This window comes from Ranitomeya imitator, chromosome 8, assembly GCF_032444005.1.
Source record: "Ranitomeya imitator isolate aRanImi1 chromosome 8, aRanImi1.pri, whole genome shotgun sequence".
NCBI classification, from domain to species: Eukaryota; Metazoa; Chordata; class Amphibia; order Anura; family Dendrobatidae; genus Ranitomeya; species Ranitomeya imitator.
Genome location: NC_091289.1, coordinates 167,463,748 through 167,484,991, shown reverse-complemented (window position 1 = coordinate 167,484,991; position 21,244 = coordinate 167,463,748). Strand labels below are relative to the sequence as shown.

Below are 21,244 nucleotides of genomic sequence, written 5' to 3'. Positions count from 1 at the left end.
AGGACCAGCCTCCAGTGTCCAGTGATGTCATTCTTACTTAATCATGACTGATTGATCGCCAGCCCTGTCCTCATCAACACCCACACCTGTGTTAATGGATCAATCACTAAAACGATGTTAGCTGCTCCTTTTAAGGCAGGACTGCAATGATGTTGAAATGTGTTTTGGGGGTTAAAGTTCATTTTCTGGGCAAATACTGACTTTGCAAGTACAGTAATTGCTGTTAAGCTGATCACTCTGACATTCAGGAGTATATGCAAATTGCCTTTAGAAAAAATGAAGCAGTAGACTTTGGAAAAATTTATATTTGTCTCATTCTCAATATTTTTGTCCATGACTGTACATTTACTTAGACTACCACTTCAATTTTCAATCTGCTTGAGCACTGCCGTATTACACCACAATCAGATTAGGCCTTCTTCAATCCCTGGATAGAAAGTGCTGTGCGCTCTGACCTCCCATCCATACACTGTGCAAGTATAAAATAGCGCTGCTTGGCCTAACGCATCTTTTATACTGGTTATGATAGTCCCCTTAATTTGTTGCACTAGCCCATTTGCTGTAATAGCTACATGACATTAAGAAGTAGCCCGCGAAAAACATCGTTAGCCTACTTACATAGTAGTGCGTGAAATTGTGCCAGCCATTTTTTTTTTCGATCTTCACAACACAAAACGCGAAGTGTTCAAATTCGCTGGGACCCGGCGAATTTAAGAAAATTTGGCTCAAAGTTGATCCTCCGCGGATCAATCCTCTCATCTTTAATTTGTGACCGTAAAGTATACCCAACCTGCTAGAAAGAAAGGCCAGTGCGGACCCTCGGTTGCTGTCTAGGTAAATTCTTTATGTTTTTCATGTATCTTATTGTATTTAACAATGTTAAACCCTTGCACTTCATCTGACATTTAACATAAAAATATGGTAGTGAATTTAATTTCGGCTTTAGGGTGCTCCAGGATGGGCCATTTTCCTTGTCAGTGAGCAACTATCCCATTCCGTAAGTCTGTTCAAGTCCCCAAATTGGTTAAAATCCCACAATTGTTGCTTTTATTTTGAGTAAATGACACGCACAATATACTTAAAGGAGAAACCTACTACAATGAAGAACGGAATACAGCAGTAAAGCCATCTGTTTTTCCTTGTTATTTCAGCAAAAAATGACTATTCCCTTTCATTAGCAGATGCAAACCTGCTAATCCTTCTGTCTGTCATAAGAAGCCAGAGCAGTGAGAGCAGCATGAAAATTCTCATGGTGAGAGAACAGTTGCCCAAGTCCTAGTCAATGCTCATTATCATTGGGATTTTTGTCGTAGTTAGTGATGAGCCAAAGTGCTTGTTACTGGAGTTTGCCTAGGGTGCTCGGGTATGCACAAAACACGTGTGGATTGCCTGACAAAGACAGGCAATCCCCCCATGTGTTGTGGCTGTCCAACAGCCGCGAAACATGCGACCGAGGGGACGCAAACATGTCACTCGAGCACCCGCGATACTCGGTGCATACCCAAGCACCCTAGGCAAAACTCCAGTAATGAGCACTTGCGCTCATCACAAGTTGTAGAAGTTAAAAAAAGAGACAGTACCTTTTAAGTAAAATACTTTCCAATCTCCCAAAGAGATGTTGTAGAGCAGGATGATTTGAGCATATTGATATATCATTTTGTGCAAAAATATTCATTAGCTTATTGATATAAATTCCTGCTCATTTGGGGCTTAGGAGTCCTGTGGGCAGTCATACTAATTCTGACAGCCCACTGGACTCCTAAGCCCTGATTAAGCAGGGATTTAGATAAATAAGTCACAAGTTCTATTAAATATTTTACAAAAATAATATATCCTTTATTTGCTAAGCTAATTCTGCTTTATAAACATGCTACTAACAAATTATACTGAATGTACAACTTGATAGGTTTCCTTTACACCTATCGGTACTACAACCTTCCTCACATTCTGCACAGTACTCCTGCTATCACAATGGCTTCTTGTAACGTGACGCAACGCGGTAGCCATAGAAGAAGCACTTGTAATTCATGTTCCAGCATTTTACATGAAAATGGAGGTCTTGGCTGTATGTGCTCTCTTGTTACCTGGCGAAACACCTCTGCAGACTGCATAATGCTGATGCATCTGACAGGCCAGGATCAAATGTTAAAGAACTGATTAAGCGAGACCAAAGTCCAAAATTAAACTTCCTTTTACTGAACAAAAACTTGATAAAAAACTATGTACGTCAGATAATAGGCACATTTCCTGACAAGGTTTTCTCTTGCATTAAGCATACGAGCACTTTTCGGTTAAATTTAGTGACACTTTATTTCTCTTGCACTTCACATTCTCACATCTCATAACAATCCAGCAAACGATATTGGAAGACTGTATCTACCCCTGTGAGGGCCACACTGGACGAGTTGTAATGCTATGGCTGCTCACAACTACTCTCAGTACCCAACTAGCTAGTGAAGATAGCATTGTATGAGGTGCGTTGGTCCGACTCCTCACTAGAACCATGAACATCCATGGTCCTCTGTAGAAGAGTTTAAGTCTCAATATGTAAACCATAGCTTACTTTCAATTAACACAATTTAGTTATTATTATTATTATTATTATTATTTATTGTTATAGCGCCATTTATTCCATGGCGCTTTACATGTGAGGAGGGGTATACATAATAAAAACAAGTACAATAATCTTAAACAATACAAGTCATAACTGGTACAGGAGGAATGAGGACCCTGCCCGCGAAGGCTCACAATTTACAAGGGATGGGTGAGAATACAGTAGGTGAGGGTAGAGCTGGTCATGCAGCGGTTTGGTCGATCGGTGGTTACTGCAGGATGTAGGCTTGTCTGAAGAGGTAGGTCTTCAGGTTCTTTTTGAAGGTTTCGATGGTAGGCGAGAGTCTGATGTTGTGGTAGAGAGCTCCAGAGTAGGGGTGATATGATACATGATACATGATATGTCGGGTCTTTGAATTTGATGCGGGCTCACAAGCTGAGCTCGCATTCTTCCAAACAGATGATGGCTGTGCTATTCAGCAATCATCTGCGTCTAACAGCAATAGGAGGAGCGGAGCTCTGACCATGGCTGTTAACATGGTAACTGCTGCTGTCAATCTTTGATGGTGGCATTTAAGACGCGCCAGAAAGGAGGCGCGACATTCCATGCTCCCATTGGTGCACCCGTGGTGTGATCACAGTGCACTGATGGGTTTCTATGACAGCCCGTTGGTCTGCTAAAGAACTGATGTATTACTATGTACAGTGGCATGTAAAAGTTTGGGCAACCCTGGTCGAAATTACTGTCGAAATTGTGAACAGTTAAGAAAGTTTAAATGATCTGTAAGGCTACTTTCACATTTGCGTTCTGCCGGGCTGCGTCGGGCGCAGCCGCAGCAACGCATGCGCCATGCGCCCCTATATTTAACATGGGGGCGCATGGACATGCGTTTGCATGCGTTTTGCGATGCATGCGTCTTTTTTGCCACAAGCGTTAGGGCGCAGAGGACGCAGCAAGATGCATTTTTTTTGCGTCCAAAATCCGGCAATAAAAGGATGCATGCGTCGCAAAACTATGCGTTTTGCATGCGTTCTTGTTTGCGTTGTGCGTTGCGTCGCCGACGCAGCAGCGCACAACGCAAATGTGAGCGTAGCCTAAAACGCCTAAAGTTAAAGATGACACATTTCCTTTGTATTTTAGGCAAAAGAATATATATTTTCATTTTTTACATTTTAAAAATTACAGAAAGCAAATTGGGTTAATGCATATAGTACAAGTAATCGGATTATCACAAGTTGAAGAACTAACAAATACGGTAAAAAGTGAAAATAAAATGTTTTTAAAAATATTTTTTTAAAAACTAAAAGTTCAAATCACATCGATTTTTCCATATTAAAAATAAAGCAATAATAATAATAATAATAATAATAATAAAAACATATTTGGTATCTATCAAAATATAGAATAAATTAATCTGATCAGTTAGGGTATGTGCACACGTCAGGATTTTCCTGACAAAAACCGGACATTTCTGCCAGAAATCCGCATGCATTTTTACCGGGATGTTACCGCGCTTTTCACGCGTTTTTGACGCATTTTTGGTGCGTTTTTTGTGCGTTTTTTCCCAAATGCATAGAATAGCAGGAAAAACGCAGAAAATCCTCAAAATTAATGAACATGCTGCTTTTTTTACCGCGATGCGTTTTTTTCCTGGAAAAAAACGCATCATGTGCACAAAACATGCAGAATGCATTCTAAATGATAGGATGCATAATGTATGCGTTTTTAATGAGTTTTTATAGCATTTTTACAGTGAAAAAACGCAAAAAAAGTGAAAAAACCTGAACGTGTGCACATAGCCTAAATGGTGTAACAAGAAGAAGGTATCGAAACGCCAGAATTACGTTTTTTTTGCCAACCACAGCATTGCAATAAAACGCAATAAGAGGCGATCAAAACATTATATCTACCCCAAAATGGTAGCAGTAAAAATGACGGCTTAAGATTTTTTTTTATTTTTTACAAATTTTGAATTTTTTTTCACCACTTTAATAAAAAAAATCTATGTTTTATATCTGCATAATTGAACTGACCGATATACTGTAATCATAATGCCAGGTGAGTTTTACCATATAATGAACATGGTACATGAAAAAATAAAAAACAATTGTGGAATCATTCGTGATGACTGGTTGACTTTAATCAGAGTTACCATCTGATGTATAAATACAACTGAACTCAAAGCAAAAATTCTTGACTTAACATCTTAACTTATCCTTACATCAATTCTATCTTCACAGCAGAGTTCCGGGCTTTTTTGAAGAGTTTACCCACAGACCGTTTCCTCAACATCTCAACTATTTCAAGACTTTGGAACACAGACCTCCACCTCACCCATCGTTATGAACAGCTAAGAGCGGGTTTCAAACAGCTACTGTCCAAGTCTCAACGACAAATGCGACGCTTGATAAATCTAAGCAAACACTGCCTTCGTCAGCCTCAGTACACATTACTGCGGGAGAGGTTAGTTCATCCAAAAATGCTTTAGTACATATTCATCAAAGCTCAACATCATATTAAGAAAGGATATTTTTCATCTCGCTTAATATAATTTAGATTGTGATACTTTACATATATCTAAACCTTTAGAAATTTCATTGAATCTTTGGTTTTAAGATATTTATTTAGGGAGGAGGTTTTACTTTTCATTACCATTTCATTCCATGTCTGGAAATTTGTACTGATTAATTTTATTGTATTTTTTACAGGAATATGATCTCAATTGTTTTCTGATTGACCTCCAAATATTCAGAGTGTTCTAATGAGAGAGATGAGCGAATCTCCTAAAATTTGCATCTTCAGACCTTAATGCATAGTAAAATGAGACTTGGAAGGGGTTAAAAAAATACATTATACGTGCCTGTGTCCTTCGCTACCTCCACTGCTGCCACAGTCCTCCGGTTTGGTCTTTAATTTTTATGCACTACCTTTGGTGTTGAGGTCAGTTCCTTGCCCTGAAGTAGCAAGATGAGTGAACCTCAAGTAGCAGGGTGGGTGATCCTCAAGTGGCAGGGTTTGGGATCCTCAAGTGGCATGGTTGGTGACCCTCAAGTGGCAGGTGTGGGATCCTCAAGTGGCAAAGTGGGTGACCCTAAGGGGCAGACTCTCCTGCTTGACACATAATATTGAAGTCCACGTGACGCATGTCATTGACATTAGTGACATGTATTATCTTCCACTAGACCCTGTTAGGACAATCACTGGACTCAGCACCAGTAGAGCTGAAGACCAGTGTCAAGGACCATGGAGCAACAGTGGTATAAAGACGATGATTGCTTAGAATAGGGGAATATAATGCACTTTATTATGTTGACCCCTTCCTGTCCTTCAAAATAAGAAAGCAGAAAGGTTGCTGGTTGACTGGTTCATGCTAATCGAACCTCCAACATTTCTGATTTACCAAAATCTAAAATTTGGGGAAATTTGCAACAATTTATTATTATTATTATTATTATTATTTACTACATGGTGGCCCGATTCTAACACATCGGGTATTCTAGAATATGTATTTATGTATGTATATAGCAGCCACATAGTACATAGCACAGGCCACGTAGTATATAGGAGCCATGTAGTATATAGCAGACAAATACTACGTGGCCTGTGCTATATACTATGTGGCTGCTGTATACATACATATTGTAGAATACCCGATGCGTTAATACAGGTCACGCAATATATAACAGTGGCCACGCAGTATATAACACAGCCACGTACTATATAACATAGCCCACGCAGTATATAGCAGCTACGCAGTATATAACACAGGTGACATAGTATATAACACAGGCCACACAGTATATAACACTGGCCATGTAATATATAGCACAGCCCACGCAGTGTATAGCAGCCACGTAGTATATAACACTGCCCACGCAATATACAGCAGCCACGTAGTATATAACACTGCTCACACAGTATATAACAGTGGCCAGGTAATATATAGCACAGCCCATGCAGTATATAGCACAGCCCATGGAGTATATCACACAGCCCACATAGTATATAACACTGCCTATGTAGTATATATCAGCCACGCGGTATCTAACACAGCCCACGTAGCAGTGTGGGCACCATATCCCTGTTAAAAAAATAATTAAAATAAAAAATAGTTATATACTCACCCCTGGGATCCAGCGAAGATCCGGCAATACACGCGCGGCTGCCGCCATCTTCCGTTCCCAGGATGCATTGCGAAGTTACCCAGATGACTTATCGGTCTCGCAAGACCACTAAGTCTTCTGGGTAATTTTGCAATGCATCGCCGGGAACGGAAGATGGCGGCAGGCTCGTGCGACTCGGCGGACTACGGAGAGTGAGAATAGCAGGTTTTTTGTTTATTTTATTTTTAACGTTATATTTTTTTTACTATTGATGCCGCATAGGCAGCATCAATAGTAAAAAAAGTTGGTCACACAGGGTTAATAGCAGCGGTTACGGAGTGCGTTACCCGTGGCATAACGTGGTCCGTTACCGTCGGCATTAACCCTGTGTGAGCTGTGACTGGAGGGGAGTATGCGGGCGCCGGGCACTGACTGCGGGGAGTAAGGAGCGGCCATTTTCTTCCGGATTGTGCTCATCACTGATTGGTCATGGCTGTTTTGCCGTGACCAATCAGCGACTTGGATTTCCATGACAGACAGAGGCTGCGACCAATGAATATCCGTGACAGAAAGAAGGAAAGACAGAAAGATGGAAGTGACCCTTAGACAATTATATAGTAGATTATTATAGCGCCATTTATTCCATGGCGCTTTACATGTGAGGAGAGGTGTACATAATAAAAGCAAGCACAATAATCTTAAACAATGCAAGTCACGACTGGTACAGGAGGAGAGAGGACCCTGCCCGTGAGGGCTCACAATCTACAAGGGATGGGAGAGAATACAGTAGGCGAGGGTAGAGCTGGTCATGCAGCGGTTTGGTTGATCGGTGGTTACTGCAAGTTGTAGGCTTGTCAGAAGAGGTGGGTCTTCAGGTTCTTTTTGAAGGTATTGATGGTAGGCGAGAGTCTGATGTTGTGGTAGAGAGCTCCAGAGTAGGGGTGATGCACAAGAGAAATCTTGTATACAATTGTGGGAAGAGGAGATAAGAGGGGAGTAGAGAAGAAGATCTTGTGAGGATCGGAGGTGGACGTAAGAACAGGGAGACGAGGTCACAGATATATGGAGGAGACAGGTTGTGGATGGCTTTGTATGTTATGATTAGGGTTTTGTACTGGAGTCTCTGGGCAATGGGGAGCCAGTGAGGGGACTGACAGGGGAGAGGCCGGGGAATAGTGGGGGGACAGGTGGATTAGTCAGGCAGCAGAGTTTAGAATAGATTGGAGGGGCGCGAGAGTGTTCGAGGGGAGGCCACAGATCAGGAGGTTGCAGTAGTCAAGGCGGGAGATGATGAGGGTATGGACTAGGGTTTTTGCAGATTCTTGGTTTAGGAATGTATGGATCCATGAAATATTTTTGAGTTGAAGGCGGCGGGAAGTGGAAAGGGATTGGATATGTGGTTTGAAGGAAAGAGCAGTGTCAAGGATTACACCAAGGCAGTGAGCTTGTGGGACTGGGGAGAGTGGGCAGCTATTTACTGTAATGGATAGGTTCGTTGGGAGGGTCACGTGAGGTGATGGGTAAGATGATGAACTTTGTCCATGTTAAGTTTTAGAAATCTAGCGGAGAAGAAGGATGAAATAGAGGGCAGACATTGAGGTATTCTGGTTTGTAGGGTGATGATATCTGGTCCAGAGATGTAGATCTGTGTGTCATCAGCATAGAGGTGATACAGAAAGTCGTTAGATTCTATGAGCTGTCCCAGGCCAAAGGAGTAAATGGAGAAGAGCAGAGGCCTTAGGACTGAACCTTGTGGGACTCCGACAGATAGGGGGTGAGGTGAGGAGGTGGTGTGTGAGTGGGGGATGTTGAATGTCTGGTCTGTTCAATATGACGAGATCCAGGACAGGGCCAAGTCTGTGATGCTAAGGGATGAGAGGGTCTGTAGTAATAGGGAATGGTCCACTGCGTCAAAGGTGGAGGAGGAGGACAGGGTAGTGTTGCTTGCTCTTGGCAGTTAATAGGCCATTGATGACCTTAGTTAGGGCAGTTTCAGTGGAGTGGTGTGACCAGAAGCCAGATTGTAAGCGGTCGAAGAGGAAGCAGGAAGAGAGATGGGAAGACAGTTCATGATGGACATGTTGTTCCAGTAGTTTTGAGGCATAGGGAGAAGAGATATACAGTACAGACCAAAAGTTTGGACACACCTTCTCATTTAAAGATTTTTCTGTATTTTCATGACTATGAAAATTGTACATTCACACTGAAGGCATCAAAACTATGAATTAACACATGTGGAATTATATACTTAACAAAAAAAAGTGTGAAACAACTGAAATTCTGTCTTATAATCTAGGTTCTTCAAAGTAGCCACCTTTTGCTTTGATGACTGCTTTTTACACTCTTGATGAGCTTGAAGAGGTGGTCACCAGAAACGGGCTTCCAACAATCTCGAAGGAGTTACCAGAGATGCTTAGCACTTGTTGGCCCTTTTGCCTTCACTCTGCGGTCCAGCTCACCCAAAACCATCTCGATTGGGTTCAGGTCTGGTGTCTGTGGAGGCCAGGTCATCTGGCGTAGCACCCCATCACTCTCCTTCTTGGTCAAATAGCCCTTACACAGCCTGGAGGTGTGTTTGGGGTCATTGTCCTGTTGAAATATAAATGATGGTCCAACTAAACTCAAACCGGATGGAATAGCATGCCGCTGCAAGATGCTGTGGTAGCCATGCTGGTTCAGTATGCCTTCAATTTTAAATAAATCCCCAACAGTGTCACCAGCAAAGCAACCCCACACCATCACACCTCCTCTGTCATGATTCCAATGGCAGGGAATCACAGAAGGACAAGCACCAACGAGCTCTAGGGTGATGGAACCTGAGCTGACCGCGACCCTAAACCTGAACACACAAATAACAATAGCCGGGGAACGTGCCTACGTTGATCCTAGACGTCTCGCACCAGCCGAAGATCTAACTTCCCCTATTAGAAGAAACACAGACCTCTCTTGCCTCCAGAGAAAAACCCCACAGAAATAGCAGCCCCCCACATATAATGACGGTGAAATGAGAGGAAGGCACATACACAGTATGAAATCAGATTCAGCAAAATGAGGCCCGCTAAAACTAGATAGCAGAGGATACAAAAGTAAACTGCGCGGTCAGCAAAAAACCCTTCAAAAAACCATCCTGTAATTACTTGAACTCATGTTCCAACTCATGGAACATGAGGAGCAATTACAGCCCGCTAGAGCAACCAGCAGCAAAGAAACAATTATATGCAAGCTGGACAAGACAAAAATAAATCAAAACGTGGAACAAGAAAATCAAAAACTTAGCTTGTCCTGAAGATTACTGAAGCCAGAAGCTGAGGTAACAAAACACTCTGATAACCTTGATAGCCGGCGGGGAAATGACAAGAAAGCCCGGTTAAATAGGAAACTCCCAAATCCTAATAGAACAGGTGGACACCAGAGACAGCAGAACACAAATCACCCAGTACCATCAGTAACCACCAGAGGGAGCCCAAAAACAGAACTCACAACAGTACCCCCCCCTTGAGGAGGGGTCACCGAACCCTCACGAGAACCACCAGGGCGACCAGGATGAGCCCTATGAAAAGCGCGGACCAAATCATCAGCATGAACATCAGAGGCAACCACCCAAGAATTATCCTCCTGACCATAACCCTTCCACTTGACCAAATATTGGAGTTTCCGTCTGGAAACACGAGAATCCAAGATCTTCTCCACAACATACTCCAATTCTCCCTCCATCAGCACTGGAGCAGGAGGCTCAGGCGAAGGAACAACAGGTACCTCATACCTCCGCAACAACGACCGATGGAACACATTATGAATAGCAAACGATGCCGGGAGATCCAAACGAAATGACACAGGGTTAAGAATTTCCAAGATCCTATAAGGACCGATGAACCGAGGCTTGAACTTAGGAGAAGAGACCTTCATAGGAACAAAACGAGAAGACAACCACACCAAGTCCCCAACACGAAGTCGAGGACCCACGCGGCGACGGCGATTAGCAAACTGCTGAGCCTTCTCCTCGGACAACTTCAAATTGTCCACCACATGACTCCAAATCCGATGCAACCTATCCACCACCATGTCCACTCCAGGACAATCAGAAGGCTCCACCTGACCAGAGGAAAAACGAGGATGAAACCCCGAATTACAAAAGAAAGGAGAAACCAAGGTAGCAGAACTAGCCCGATTATTAAGGGCAAACTCGGCCAGCGGCAAAAAGGTAACCCAGTCATCCTGATCAGCAGAAACAAAACACCTCAAATAAGTTTCCAAGGTCTGATTAGTTCGCTCCGTCTGGCCATTCGTCTGAGGGTGGAATGCAGACGAAAAGGACAAATCAATGCCCATCTTAGCACAGAACGTCCGCCAAAATCTAGACACAAACTGGGATCCCCTGTCAGAAACGATGTTCTCCGGAATCCCATGCAAACGAACCACGTTCTGGAATAACAGAGGGACCAACTCAGAGGAGGAAGGCAACTTAGGCAAGGGTACAAGATGAACCATTTTAGAAAAGCGGTCACACACAACCCAGATGACGGACATTTTTTGAGAGACAGGGAGATCCGAAATAAAGTCCATGGAAATGTGCGTCCAAGGCCTCTTCGGGATAGGCAAAGGTGACAACAATCCACTGGCTCGAGAACAGCAAGGCTTAGCCCGAGCACAAACCTCACAAGACTGCACAAAAGAACGCACATCCCTAGACAAGGAAGGCCACCAAAAAGACCTGGCCACCAAGTCTCTAGTACCAAATATTCCAGGATGACCTGCCAACGCAGAAGAATGGACCTCAGAGATGACTCTATTGGTCCAGCTATCCGGAACAAACAGTCTCTCAGGCGGACAACGATCAGGTTTACCCGCCTGAAACTCCTGCAAAGCACGTCGCAAGTCTGGGAAGACGGCCGACAAAATCACCCCATCCCTAAGGATACCAGTGGGCTCAGAATTTCCAGGGGAGTCAGGCACAAAACTCCTAGAAAGAGCATCCGCCTTCACATTCTTTGAACCTGGCAGGTATGAAACCACAAAATTGAAACGAGAGAAAAACAGTGACCAACGAGCCTGTCTAGGATTCAGACGCCTGGCAGACTCAAGGTAAATCAGATTTTTGTGATCAGTCAAGACCACCACACGATATCTAGCACCCTCCAGCCAATGACGCCACTCCTCAAATGCCCACTTCATGGCCAAAAGTTCCCGATTACCCACATCATAATTCCGCTCAGCGGGCGAAAATTTTCTAGAAAAGAACGCACATGGCTTCATCACCGAGCAATCGGAGCTTCTCTGTGACAAAACCGCCCCCGCTCCAATCTCGGAAGCATCAACCTCAACTTGGAAAGGAAGCAAAACATCAGGCTGACGCAACACAGGAGCAGAAGAAAACCGGCGTTTAAGTTCCTGAAAGGCCTCCACAGCCGCAGGAGACCAATCAGCAACATCAGCACACTTCTTAGTCAAATCCGTCAAAGGCTTAACAACACTAGAAAAATTAGTTATAAAACGACGATAGAAATTAGCAAAGCCCAAGAACTTCTGCAAACTCTTAAGAGATGCAGGCTGCGTCCAGTCACAAATAGCCCAAACCTTGACGGGATCCATCTCAATAGTAGAAGGGGAAAAAATATACCCCAAGAAAGAAATCTTCTGGACTCCAAAGAGACACTTTGAGCCCTTTACAAACAAGGAATTAGCCCGCAGGACCTGAAACACCTTCCTGACCTGCTGAACATGAGACTCCCAGTCATCAGAAAAAACCAAAATATCATCCAAATACACAATCATAAATTTATCCAGATATTCACGGAAAATATCGTGCATAAAGGACTGGAAGACTGAAGGAGCATTAGAAAGTCCGAAAGGCATTACCAAATACTCAAAATGGCCCTCAGGCGTATTAAATGCGGTTTTCCACTCATCACCTTGCTTTATTCGTATAAGATTATACGCACCCCGGAGATCAATCTTAGTGAACCATTTAGCCCCCTTAATGCGAGCAAACAAATCAGTCAACAAAGGCAAAGGATACTGATATTTTACGGTAATCTTATTCAAAAGACGATAATCTATACAAGGTCTCAAGGACCCATCTTTCTTGGCCACGAAAAAAAAAACCTGCTCCCAAAGGGGACGAAGATGGACGGATATGTCCCTTTTCCAAGGACTCCTTAACATAATCCCGCATAGCAGTATGCTCTGGCACTGACAGATTGAACAAACGACCTTTAGGAAATTTACTACCAGGAATTAAATCTATAGCACAATCGCAATCCCTGTGAGGAGGAAGCGAACTGAGCTTAGGCTCCTCAAAAACATCCCGATAATCCGACAAAAATACAGGAACCTCAGAAGGAGTAGATGAAGCGATAGAAATCGGAGGTGCATCATCATGAACCCCCTGACATCCCCAGCTTAACACAGACATTGTTTTCCAGTCAAGGACTGGATTATGAGTTTGTAACCATGGCAGACCAAGTACTAAGACATCATGTAAATTATACAGTACCAGGAAGCGAATCACCTCCTGATGAACGGGAGTCATACGCATGGTCACTTGTGTCCAGTACTGAGGTTTATTCATAGCTAAAGGTGTAGAGTCAATTCCCTTCAAAGAATAGGGACTTCCAGAGGCTCAAGACTAAACCCACATCGCTTGGCAAATGACCAATCCATAAGACTCAGGGCAGCGCCTGAATCTACATAGGCATCGACGGAAATGGATGATAATGAGCAAATCAGAGTCACAGACAGAATGAACTTAGACTGTAACGTACTAATGGCAACAGACTTATCAACCTTTTTTGTGCGTTTAGAGCATGCTGATATAACATGAGCTGAATCACCACAATAAATGCACAACCCATTTTTCCGCCTATAGTTTTGCCGTTCACTTCTAGACTGAACTCTATCACATTGCATTGTCTCAAGTGCCTGTTCAGAAGACACCGCCAAATGGTGCACAGGTTTGCGCTCCCGTAAACGCCGATCAATCTGAATAGCCATAGTCATAGACTCATTCAGACCCGTAGGCGCAGGGAACCCCACCATAACATCTTTAATGGCCTCAGAAAGGCCATCTCTGAACTTTGCAGCCAGGGCGCACTCATTCCACTGAGTAAGCACTGACCATTTCCGAAATTTTTGACAATATATTTCTGCTTCATCTTGCCCCTGAGAGAGAGCTAATAAAGCTTTTTCAGCCTGAATCTCTTGGTTAGGTTCCTCATAGAGCAAACCCAATGCCAGAAAAAACGCATCCACATTAAGCAACGCAGGATCCCCTGGTGCCAATGCAAATGCCCAATTTTGAGGGTCACCCCGCAGGAAAGATATAATAATCTTAACCTGCTGAGCAGGGTCTCCAGAAGAGTGAGATTTCAAAGAAAGGAACAGCTTGCAATTGTTCCTAAAATTCAGAAAACTAGATCTATCTCCAGCAAAGAACTCTGGAATAGGAATTCTAGGTTCAGACATAGGAGCATGTACAACAAAATCTTGTATATTTTGAACCTTAGCAGCAAGATTATTCAAGCTGGAAGCTAAACTCTGGATGTCCATGATAAACAGCTAAGGTCAGAGCCATTCAAGGATTAAGAGGAGAAAAAAAAAAAAAAAATCAGCCAGGCTGCAATTAGGGCAAGGCAGCAACCTCAGAGGAGAGAAAAAAAAAAAAAAAACTTCCTCAGACTACTTTTCCTCCTACTTCAGCCCAAACATTTTGGGCCAGCTATACTGTCATGATTCCAATGGCAGGGAATCACAGAAGGACAAGCACCAACGAGCTCTAGGGTGATGGAACCTGAGCTGACCGCGACCCTAAACCTGAACACACAAATAACAATAGCCGGGGAACGTGCCTACGTTGATCCTAGATGTCTCGCACCAGCCGAAGATCTAACTTCCCCTATTAGAAGAAACACAGACCTCTCTTGCCTCCAGAGAAAAACCCCACAGAAATAGCAGCCCCCCACATATAATGACGGTGAAATGAGAGGAAGGCACATACACAGTATGAAATCAGATTCAGCAAAATGAGGCCCGCTAAAACTAGATAGCAGAGGATACAAAAGTAAACTGCGCGGTCAGCAAAAAACCCTTCAAAAAACCATCCTGTAATTACTTGAACTCATGTTCCAACTCATGGAACATGAGGAGCAATTACAGCCCGCTAGAGCAACCAGCAGCAAAGAAACAATTATATGCAAACTGGACAAGACAAAAATAAATCAAAACGTGGAACAAGAAAATCAAAAACTTAGCTTGTCCTGAAGATTACTGAAGCCAGAAGCTGAGGTAACAAAACACTCTGATAACCTTGATAGCCGGCGGGGAAATGACAAGAAAGCCCGGTTAAATAGGAAACTCCCAAATCCTAATAGAACAGGTAGACACCAGAGACAGCAGAAAACAAATCACCCAGTACCATCAGTAACCACCAGAGGGAGCCCAAAAACAGAACTCACAACACTCCTCCTCAATGCTTCACGGTGGGAACCAGGCATGTAGAGTCCATCCGTTCACCTTTTCTGCGTCGCACAAAGACACGGTGGTTGGAACCAAAGATCTCAAATTTGGACTCATCAGACCAAAGCACAGATGTCCACTGGTCTAATGCCCATTCCTTGTGTTCTTTAGCCCAAACAAGTCTCTTCTGCTTGTTGCCTCTCCTTAACAGTGGTTTCCTAGCAGCTATTACACCATGAAGGCCTGCTGCACAAAGTCTCCTCTTAACAGTTGTTGTAGAGATGTGTCTGCTAGAACTCTGTGTGGCATTGACCTGGTCTCTAATCTGAGCTGCTATTAACCTGCGATTTCTGAGGCTGGTGACTCGGATAAACTTATCCTCAGAAGCAGAGGTGACTCTTGGTCTTCCTTTCCTGGGGCGGTCCTCATGTGAGCCAGTTTCTTTGTAGCGCTTGATGGTTTTTGCCACTGTACTTGGGGACACTTTCAAAGTTTGCCCAATTTTTGGGACTGACTGACCTTCATTTCTTAAAGTAATGATGGCCACTCGTTTTTCTTTACTTAGCTGCTTTTTTCTTGCCATAATACACATTCTAACAGTCTATTCAGTAGGACTATCAGCTGTGTATCCACCAGATTTCTGCACAACACAACTGATGGTCCTAACCGCATTTATAAGGCAAGAAATCCCACTTATTAAGCCTGAAAGGGCACACCTGTGAAGTGAAAACCATTCCCGGTGACTACCTCTTGAAGCTCATCAAGAGAATGCCAAGAGTGTGCAAAGCAGTCATCAAAGCAAAAGGTGGCTACTTTGAAGAACCTAGAATATAAGACAAAATTTCAGTTGTTTCACACTTTTTTGTTAAGTATATAATTCCACATGTGTTAATTCATAGTTTTGATGCCTTCAGTGTGAATGTACAATTTTGATAGTCCTGAAAATACAGAAGAATCTTTAAATGAGAAGGTGTGTCCAAACTTTTGGTCTGTACTGTAGGACGATAGCTAGATACAGAGGATGGGTCAAGAGAGGGCTTTTTGAGGATAGGCATGATTGAGGCATGTTTAAAGCTTGAGGGGAAAACACCAGTTAGTGATAGGTTGAAGAGATGGGTTAGGGTTGGGATGAAGACTGTGGCGAGGTTTGGGATGAAGTGGGATGGGATCGGGTACTGTGCACTTGGCACAGGTGGTGAGATGCAATCTTGAGAGTAGAGTGGAGAGTCGATCTTCTGTAATGGTGGAGAAGTGGGTTTTGGAGGTGGAGGTGTGGGCAGTTGGAAGGAAGGTTGTCGACCAAAACAGGCTCTGATGTTATCAATCTTCTTCTTGAAAAATGAGGCAAAGTCTTCAGCTGAGTTGAGTGGGGTGGGAGGAGGTGCTGGGGACAGAGGAGAGAATTGAAGGTGTTGAATAACTGTTTAGGGTTGTGAGACAGAGAGGATATGAGAGACGAGAAGTAGGTTTGTTTAGCTGTGGCGAGTGTGGCCTTGAAAGTAGTGAGGGACTGTTTGAATGCGATGAAGTGCTTATTGGAGTGGGATCTTTTCCATCTCCGCTCAGCAGCTCTGGAAGCTCGCCTCAGTTCTTTTGTCAGGCCGTTGTGCCAGGGCTGTCTGTTGATTTTGCGAGCTTTGGTATGTGTGAGAGGGGCAACAGATTCCAAAGCTACAGCTATTGTGGTGTAATATAGAGCGGCAGTGTCATCCGCATTGTGTAGGGAACTTATGTCTGTGAGAGGGAGGAGGGATTCAGAGAGTGAGTGTAGATCAAGGTGTTTAAGATTTCTGCAAGGGTGTGCAAGTTTGTGGGTTGGGGATTGTAGACAAGGAGTGGAGAGGGAAGAGAATGTGAGTAGATTGTGGTTCGGAAAAAGGAGAGGTGAGTTAGAGAGGTTAGACAGGGAGCAGAGGCGGGTGAAGATGAGGTCCAGTGTGTGACCATCTTTGTGAGTGGCTGCAGAAGACCATTGAGTGAGGCCGAAGGAGGAAGTGAGAGTTAGGAGCTTAGTGGTAGCTGAGAGGGAAGTGTCAATGGGAATGTTGAAGTCACCCATGATGATAGTGGGGATGTCCACAGAAAGGAAATGAAGTAGCTAGGTGGTAAAGTGGTCAAAGAAGGTGGTAGCTGGTCCTGGGGGGCGGTAAATGACAGCCAGTTGGAGGTTGGAGAAGGAGTAGATGCGCACAGAGTGCACCTCAAAGGATGGGAGGGTAACAGAGGGTGGCAGTGGGATTGGGGTGAAGGAGCAGTTATTTGACAGGAGAAAACTAACTCCTCCACCATGCTTGTGGCTAGGGTGGGGTGTGTGAGAAAGGTGGAATCCACCATACAAAAGAGCAGCTGGAGAGGCTGTGTCAGAAGGGGTGAGCCAGGTTTTGGTGATGGCAAGAAAGGAAAGTTTGGTAGTAACAAAAAGATCATGGATGTGGGAAAGCTTGTTGCAGACAGAGCGAGCGTTCCACAGAACTCCTGTTAGTGGGACTGGGGAAGCAGAGGCTGGGCGAATGGGTATAGGGTTAGAGAGGTTATGGAAAATTGTGATAGAGCGTGGTTGGGATGTAGAAATGACTCTGGGGATGTGGTGAGGACGACCAGGATTTGGAGAGATATCACCTCCCCAGCAATGAGAAGGAGCAGAGAAAGTGTTAGCAGGTGGGAGCCGGAGAGGGCATGAGGTGGCTGTCTGTGCTTGGAGACAGAGGATTGTATGTTGAGGAACAGTTCTGAGGAGGAGGTGAGTTGGAGAGAGAGGATAGAAAAAGATGAACAGTTCCTTACTAGGTGTAGGAATTAGGGGAGTTATTAGAAAGTGAAGGATTATAGGGGTGAGAGTGAAAACAAACAGAAACATTGTTTACAGTGACTGTCCAGTTACCTTCAGTTCCTTTCTGGTTCAATTCCGGGTCCAATTCTAATCTTCACACTTCTATGATACACTTATAGGATACACTCTGCAGACTAAAGTCTTGGCAGACTGAAGCTATGCAATATATGTGCTACGAAGTGCATTCAGGTGTGAAGCAGAGAGGATTGGTCTCTGTTCATATTAGTAAGAGAAATAAGAGTGGACCAGATGCGTATAATCCAGCCAAAGTAAACAAGGTCATAAATAACACTAGGGTAATGCAGAGGTTAGTTGAAAGACATACCATGTTAATACTAGGAGCAGAGGTAAGTCTGTGTGACAAGTTGGGTGATGTACCAGGTGGGGATTATATGCACTTCATATAGACAGACAAAGCAGGAGAGCTGGGTGGATGAACATACCATGTGAATGCTAGGAGCAGAGGTAAGTCTTTGTGGAAAGTTTGCTTGCCAGCTCTGTCCGAATGTCTTAGAAACTCCCATAGAAAAATAGAGAATCAACTGGACTTCATAAAAAAGTTGGCTCTGCCCAAAACTTCCAATAAAGCAGGGATTCCTAAAAGTTCATATGCAAGACTCTGGGATTTTAAGTCAAGCTATGGAGCAAACATTCAGTCGGTGGGAAATGGGGAAATAAGAGGGAGTAAGGGCAAGATCTGAAAAATGGGGCATGGTTATTTAAAAAATTTCACTCAACAAGTCTCCTATATCTCATCCCTTATAGTTGGCAAGTACTCTATAGAGACTAAGGACTCAAATTGGCAATGTTTAGTGCATCCATGCGGTATCATACTACAGAGGAGAAAAGCTCTTGGTGGAGAAAAACTCTAATATTGTACAATGCCCATGGATCTGCTGAATTGTCTAATTATTAATTCGATTCAGTGGAAAAATAAGGATTCCCACAGTTATGGCTGAAATATAGAAATTAAGCAGCGGCCTTAGTGTAATTTTCCCAGAAAAGGCGATGTGTTCATTAGTGATTTACAGATAGCAAGGTTATATTTCCGTTCCCATAATGTTTTTCCAAGAGGATAATTACAGAAACCTTAACATACAGTACCTGTACTGTTAACCTCATCCATTGCTCAGGTTGTCGGCCGTGCAGTATTAATCGTCTTGGCATACATAACATTTTATTATATTAAAGTACATGTTAACATTTAAATTAAAAAAAGTAATAATTAAAAGTAAATGAGCCAAGGCGGCTAATATAGCTCTTACAATACAACCTGACCAGTAATAACTCAGCAAAGAACAAAACTGACTAATCCAAGGTTTTTATTAATGGCCAGGGAGTCCCGGGTCCTATAAAGATGTTCCTTTACAGTAAATTAGATGTATACATTGTAGTGGGAGCAGATCACTTGGGAACATGTTTTATCTCCTTTATTTCAGTATGTTTCTAGGTCTCGCCAATCCTAATTTAAAGCTAAATGTTTAAAATTGCACTTTAGAATTTGCCCAAAGTGTTAATTCATCAAGGCAGAATTTAAAGCTTGAGGAGAAATACCATAATTCCATTAACTTATTTTCGACATCAGTGGAAAAAAATATTTAGTCGTGAGAAGCAGCACCATCTTGTTTCCATAGATCTTTCTGTAGAAGTAGCTGATCTTTTGGTTTTAGATTATTTACAAAATGATGGCGTAACTAGAGGAACCAAAGAAGCAGTTACACAAGGCCACTCTGCCAAAGAAGAAGACACCTATAGGTTAAATGTCACATGTTGCTTTGGGGGCCGAGTAGCTGGAAGTCTAGAAAAGGTTAATTTTGTTTAGAAATTGGCTAAAAGTAACATAGGCATCTGCCATAGAGTTGGACCTCTGCTAGCAATACTAATAGGGTAGAATACCTCTGTAAAGTGGCATGTGATGGGGTATTCCATGAATTTTTATTTTCTATAATCTACTTATCTGTTTATAGGGTATTGTAGTTATTCAAAACTCTTGCGCAGATGGGTCTTTCCATACTTTCTCCCTTGGCTTGTCCCTTCTTGAGATGACCAGCTTAGAAAATAAATATTATTTTCAGATATTCTGTTTGGGGATGTTTCTACTAGATGTTTCTGCATGTGGACACTTGCAGTCAAGATTAAGGTAAACGTAGTTATTTAAAACTCTTGCACAGATGGGTGTTTCCATACTTTCTCTCTTGGCTTGTCCCTTCCTGAGATGACCAGCTTAGAAAATAAACATTATTTTGAGATATTCTGTTTGGAGATGTTTCTACTAGACGTTTCTGCATGTGGACACTTGCAGTCAAGATAAAGACACAGCTGTACTTAAAAAGACCATGCGTGATGATTGAGAACATCTGAGAGAAAGCTAAGAGGGTGCATGTAGATTATCAAGTATTTTCATCTCACAGTATGGGTAATGTTTCTCCTTGCGGAAAATGACATGTCAAGCATGCCAAGATGAGGAGACTTTTAAGCCGCAATGCTCCTCAGGGAAATATGCAAATTGTCTCTTCAGAGAGGAAGAGGACTAGAACTCTAACGCCACCTATAGAAAGTAGCAAACTTAAAAGTCAATGTCGACTCTTTATCGAGCCTTGCCACATGATTTAAGATAGAAAAAACTCAGCGGAAATGCATCAGAAATGCAGGTAATCTGCACATGCTATATCTCTAAAGTTTTGTCAAAGCCAAATACCAGGAAGTAGCAAAAACAAAGCATATATGTTTTAAACATGGCACACCAACAAGAGGCAAAAAACGCAATGTCAAAAACACGAGTGAAAAGCATGTAAGGCAACTCACTCAAAAACACAGTGCAAAATTTGCAAGTAACCTAATTTACATAATAGGTGCAGAAATGATGCAGAATATCTGCAACACCAAAAATTCACCAAAAGCTCATCGTGGGAACATAACCTTAAAGGGAACCTGTCACCTCCAAAATCGAAGATGAGCTAAGCCCACCAGCATCAGGAGCTTATCTACAGCATTCTGTAATGCTGTAGATAAGCCCACGATGTATCCTGAAAGATGAGAAAAAGAGGTTAGATTATACTCACCCAGGGGCGGTCCCACTGCGGTCCGGTCCGATGGGCGTTGCGGTCCGGTCCAGGGCCTCCCATCTTCTTACGATGACATCCTCTTCTTGTCTTGACGCTGCGGCTCCGGTGCAGTCGTACTTTGTCTGCCCTGTTGAGGGCAGAGCACAGTACTGCAGTGCGGAGGCACTGGGAAAAATCAGAGAGGCCCGGCGCCTGCGCACTGCAGTACTTTGCTCTGCCCTCAACAGGGCAGACAAAGTAC

General features: G+C 43.2%; 1 protein-coding gene across 1 annotated transcript in view; it reads left to right on the top strand.

Moving 5' to 3' along the window:
* The window catches only part of BRINP2 (BMP/retinoic acid inducible neural specific 2), a 364,502-nt gene that overhangs the window by 319,519 nt on the left and 23,739 nt on the right, over nucleotides 1–21,244 (top strand). Inside the window, exon 7 of the mRNA XM_069737795.1 lies at nucleotides 4,795–5,017. Coding sequence (XP_069593896.1) covers nucleotides 4,795–5,017 — 223 coding nt within the window. The remainder of the gene's footprint in view (nucleotides 1–4,794; nucleotides 5,018–21,244) is intronic.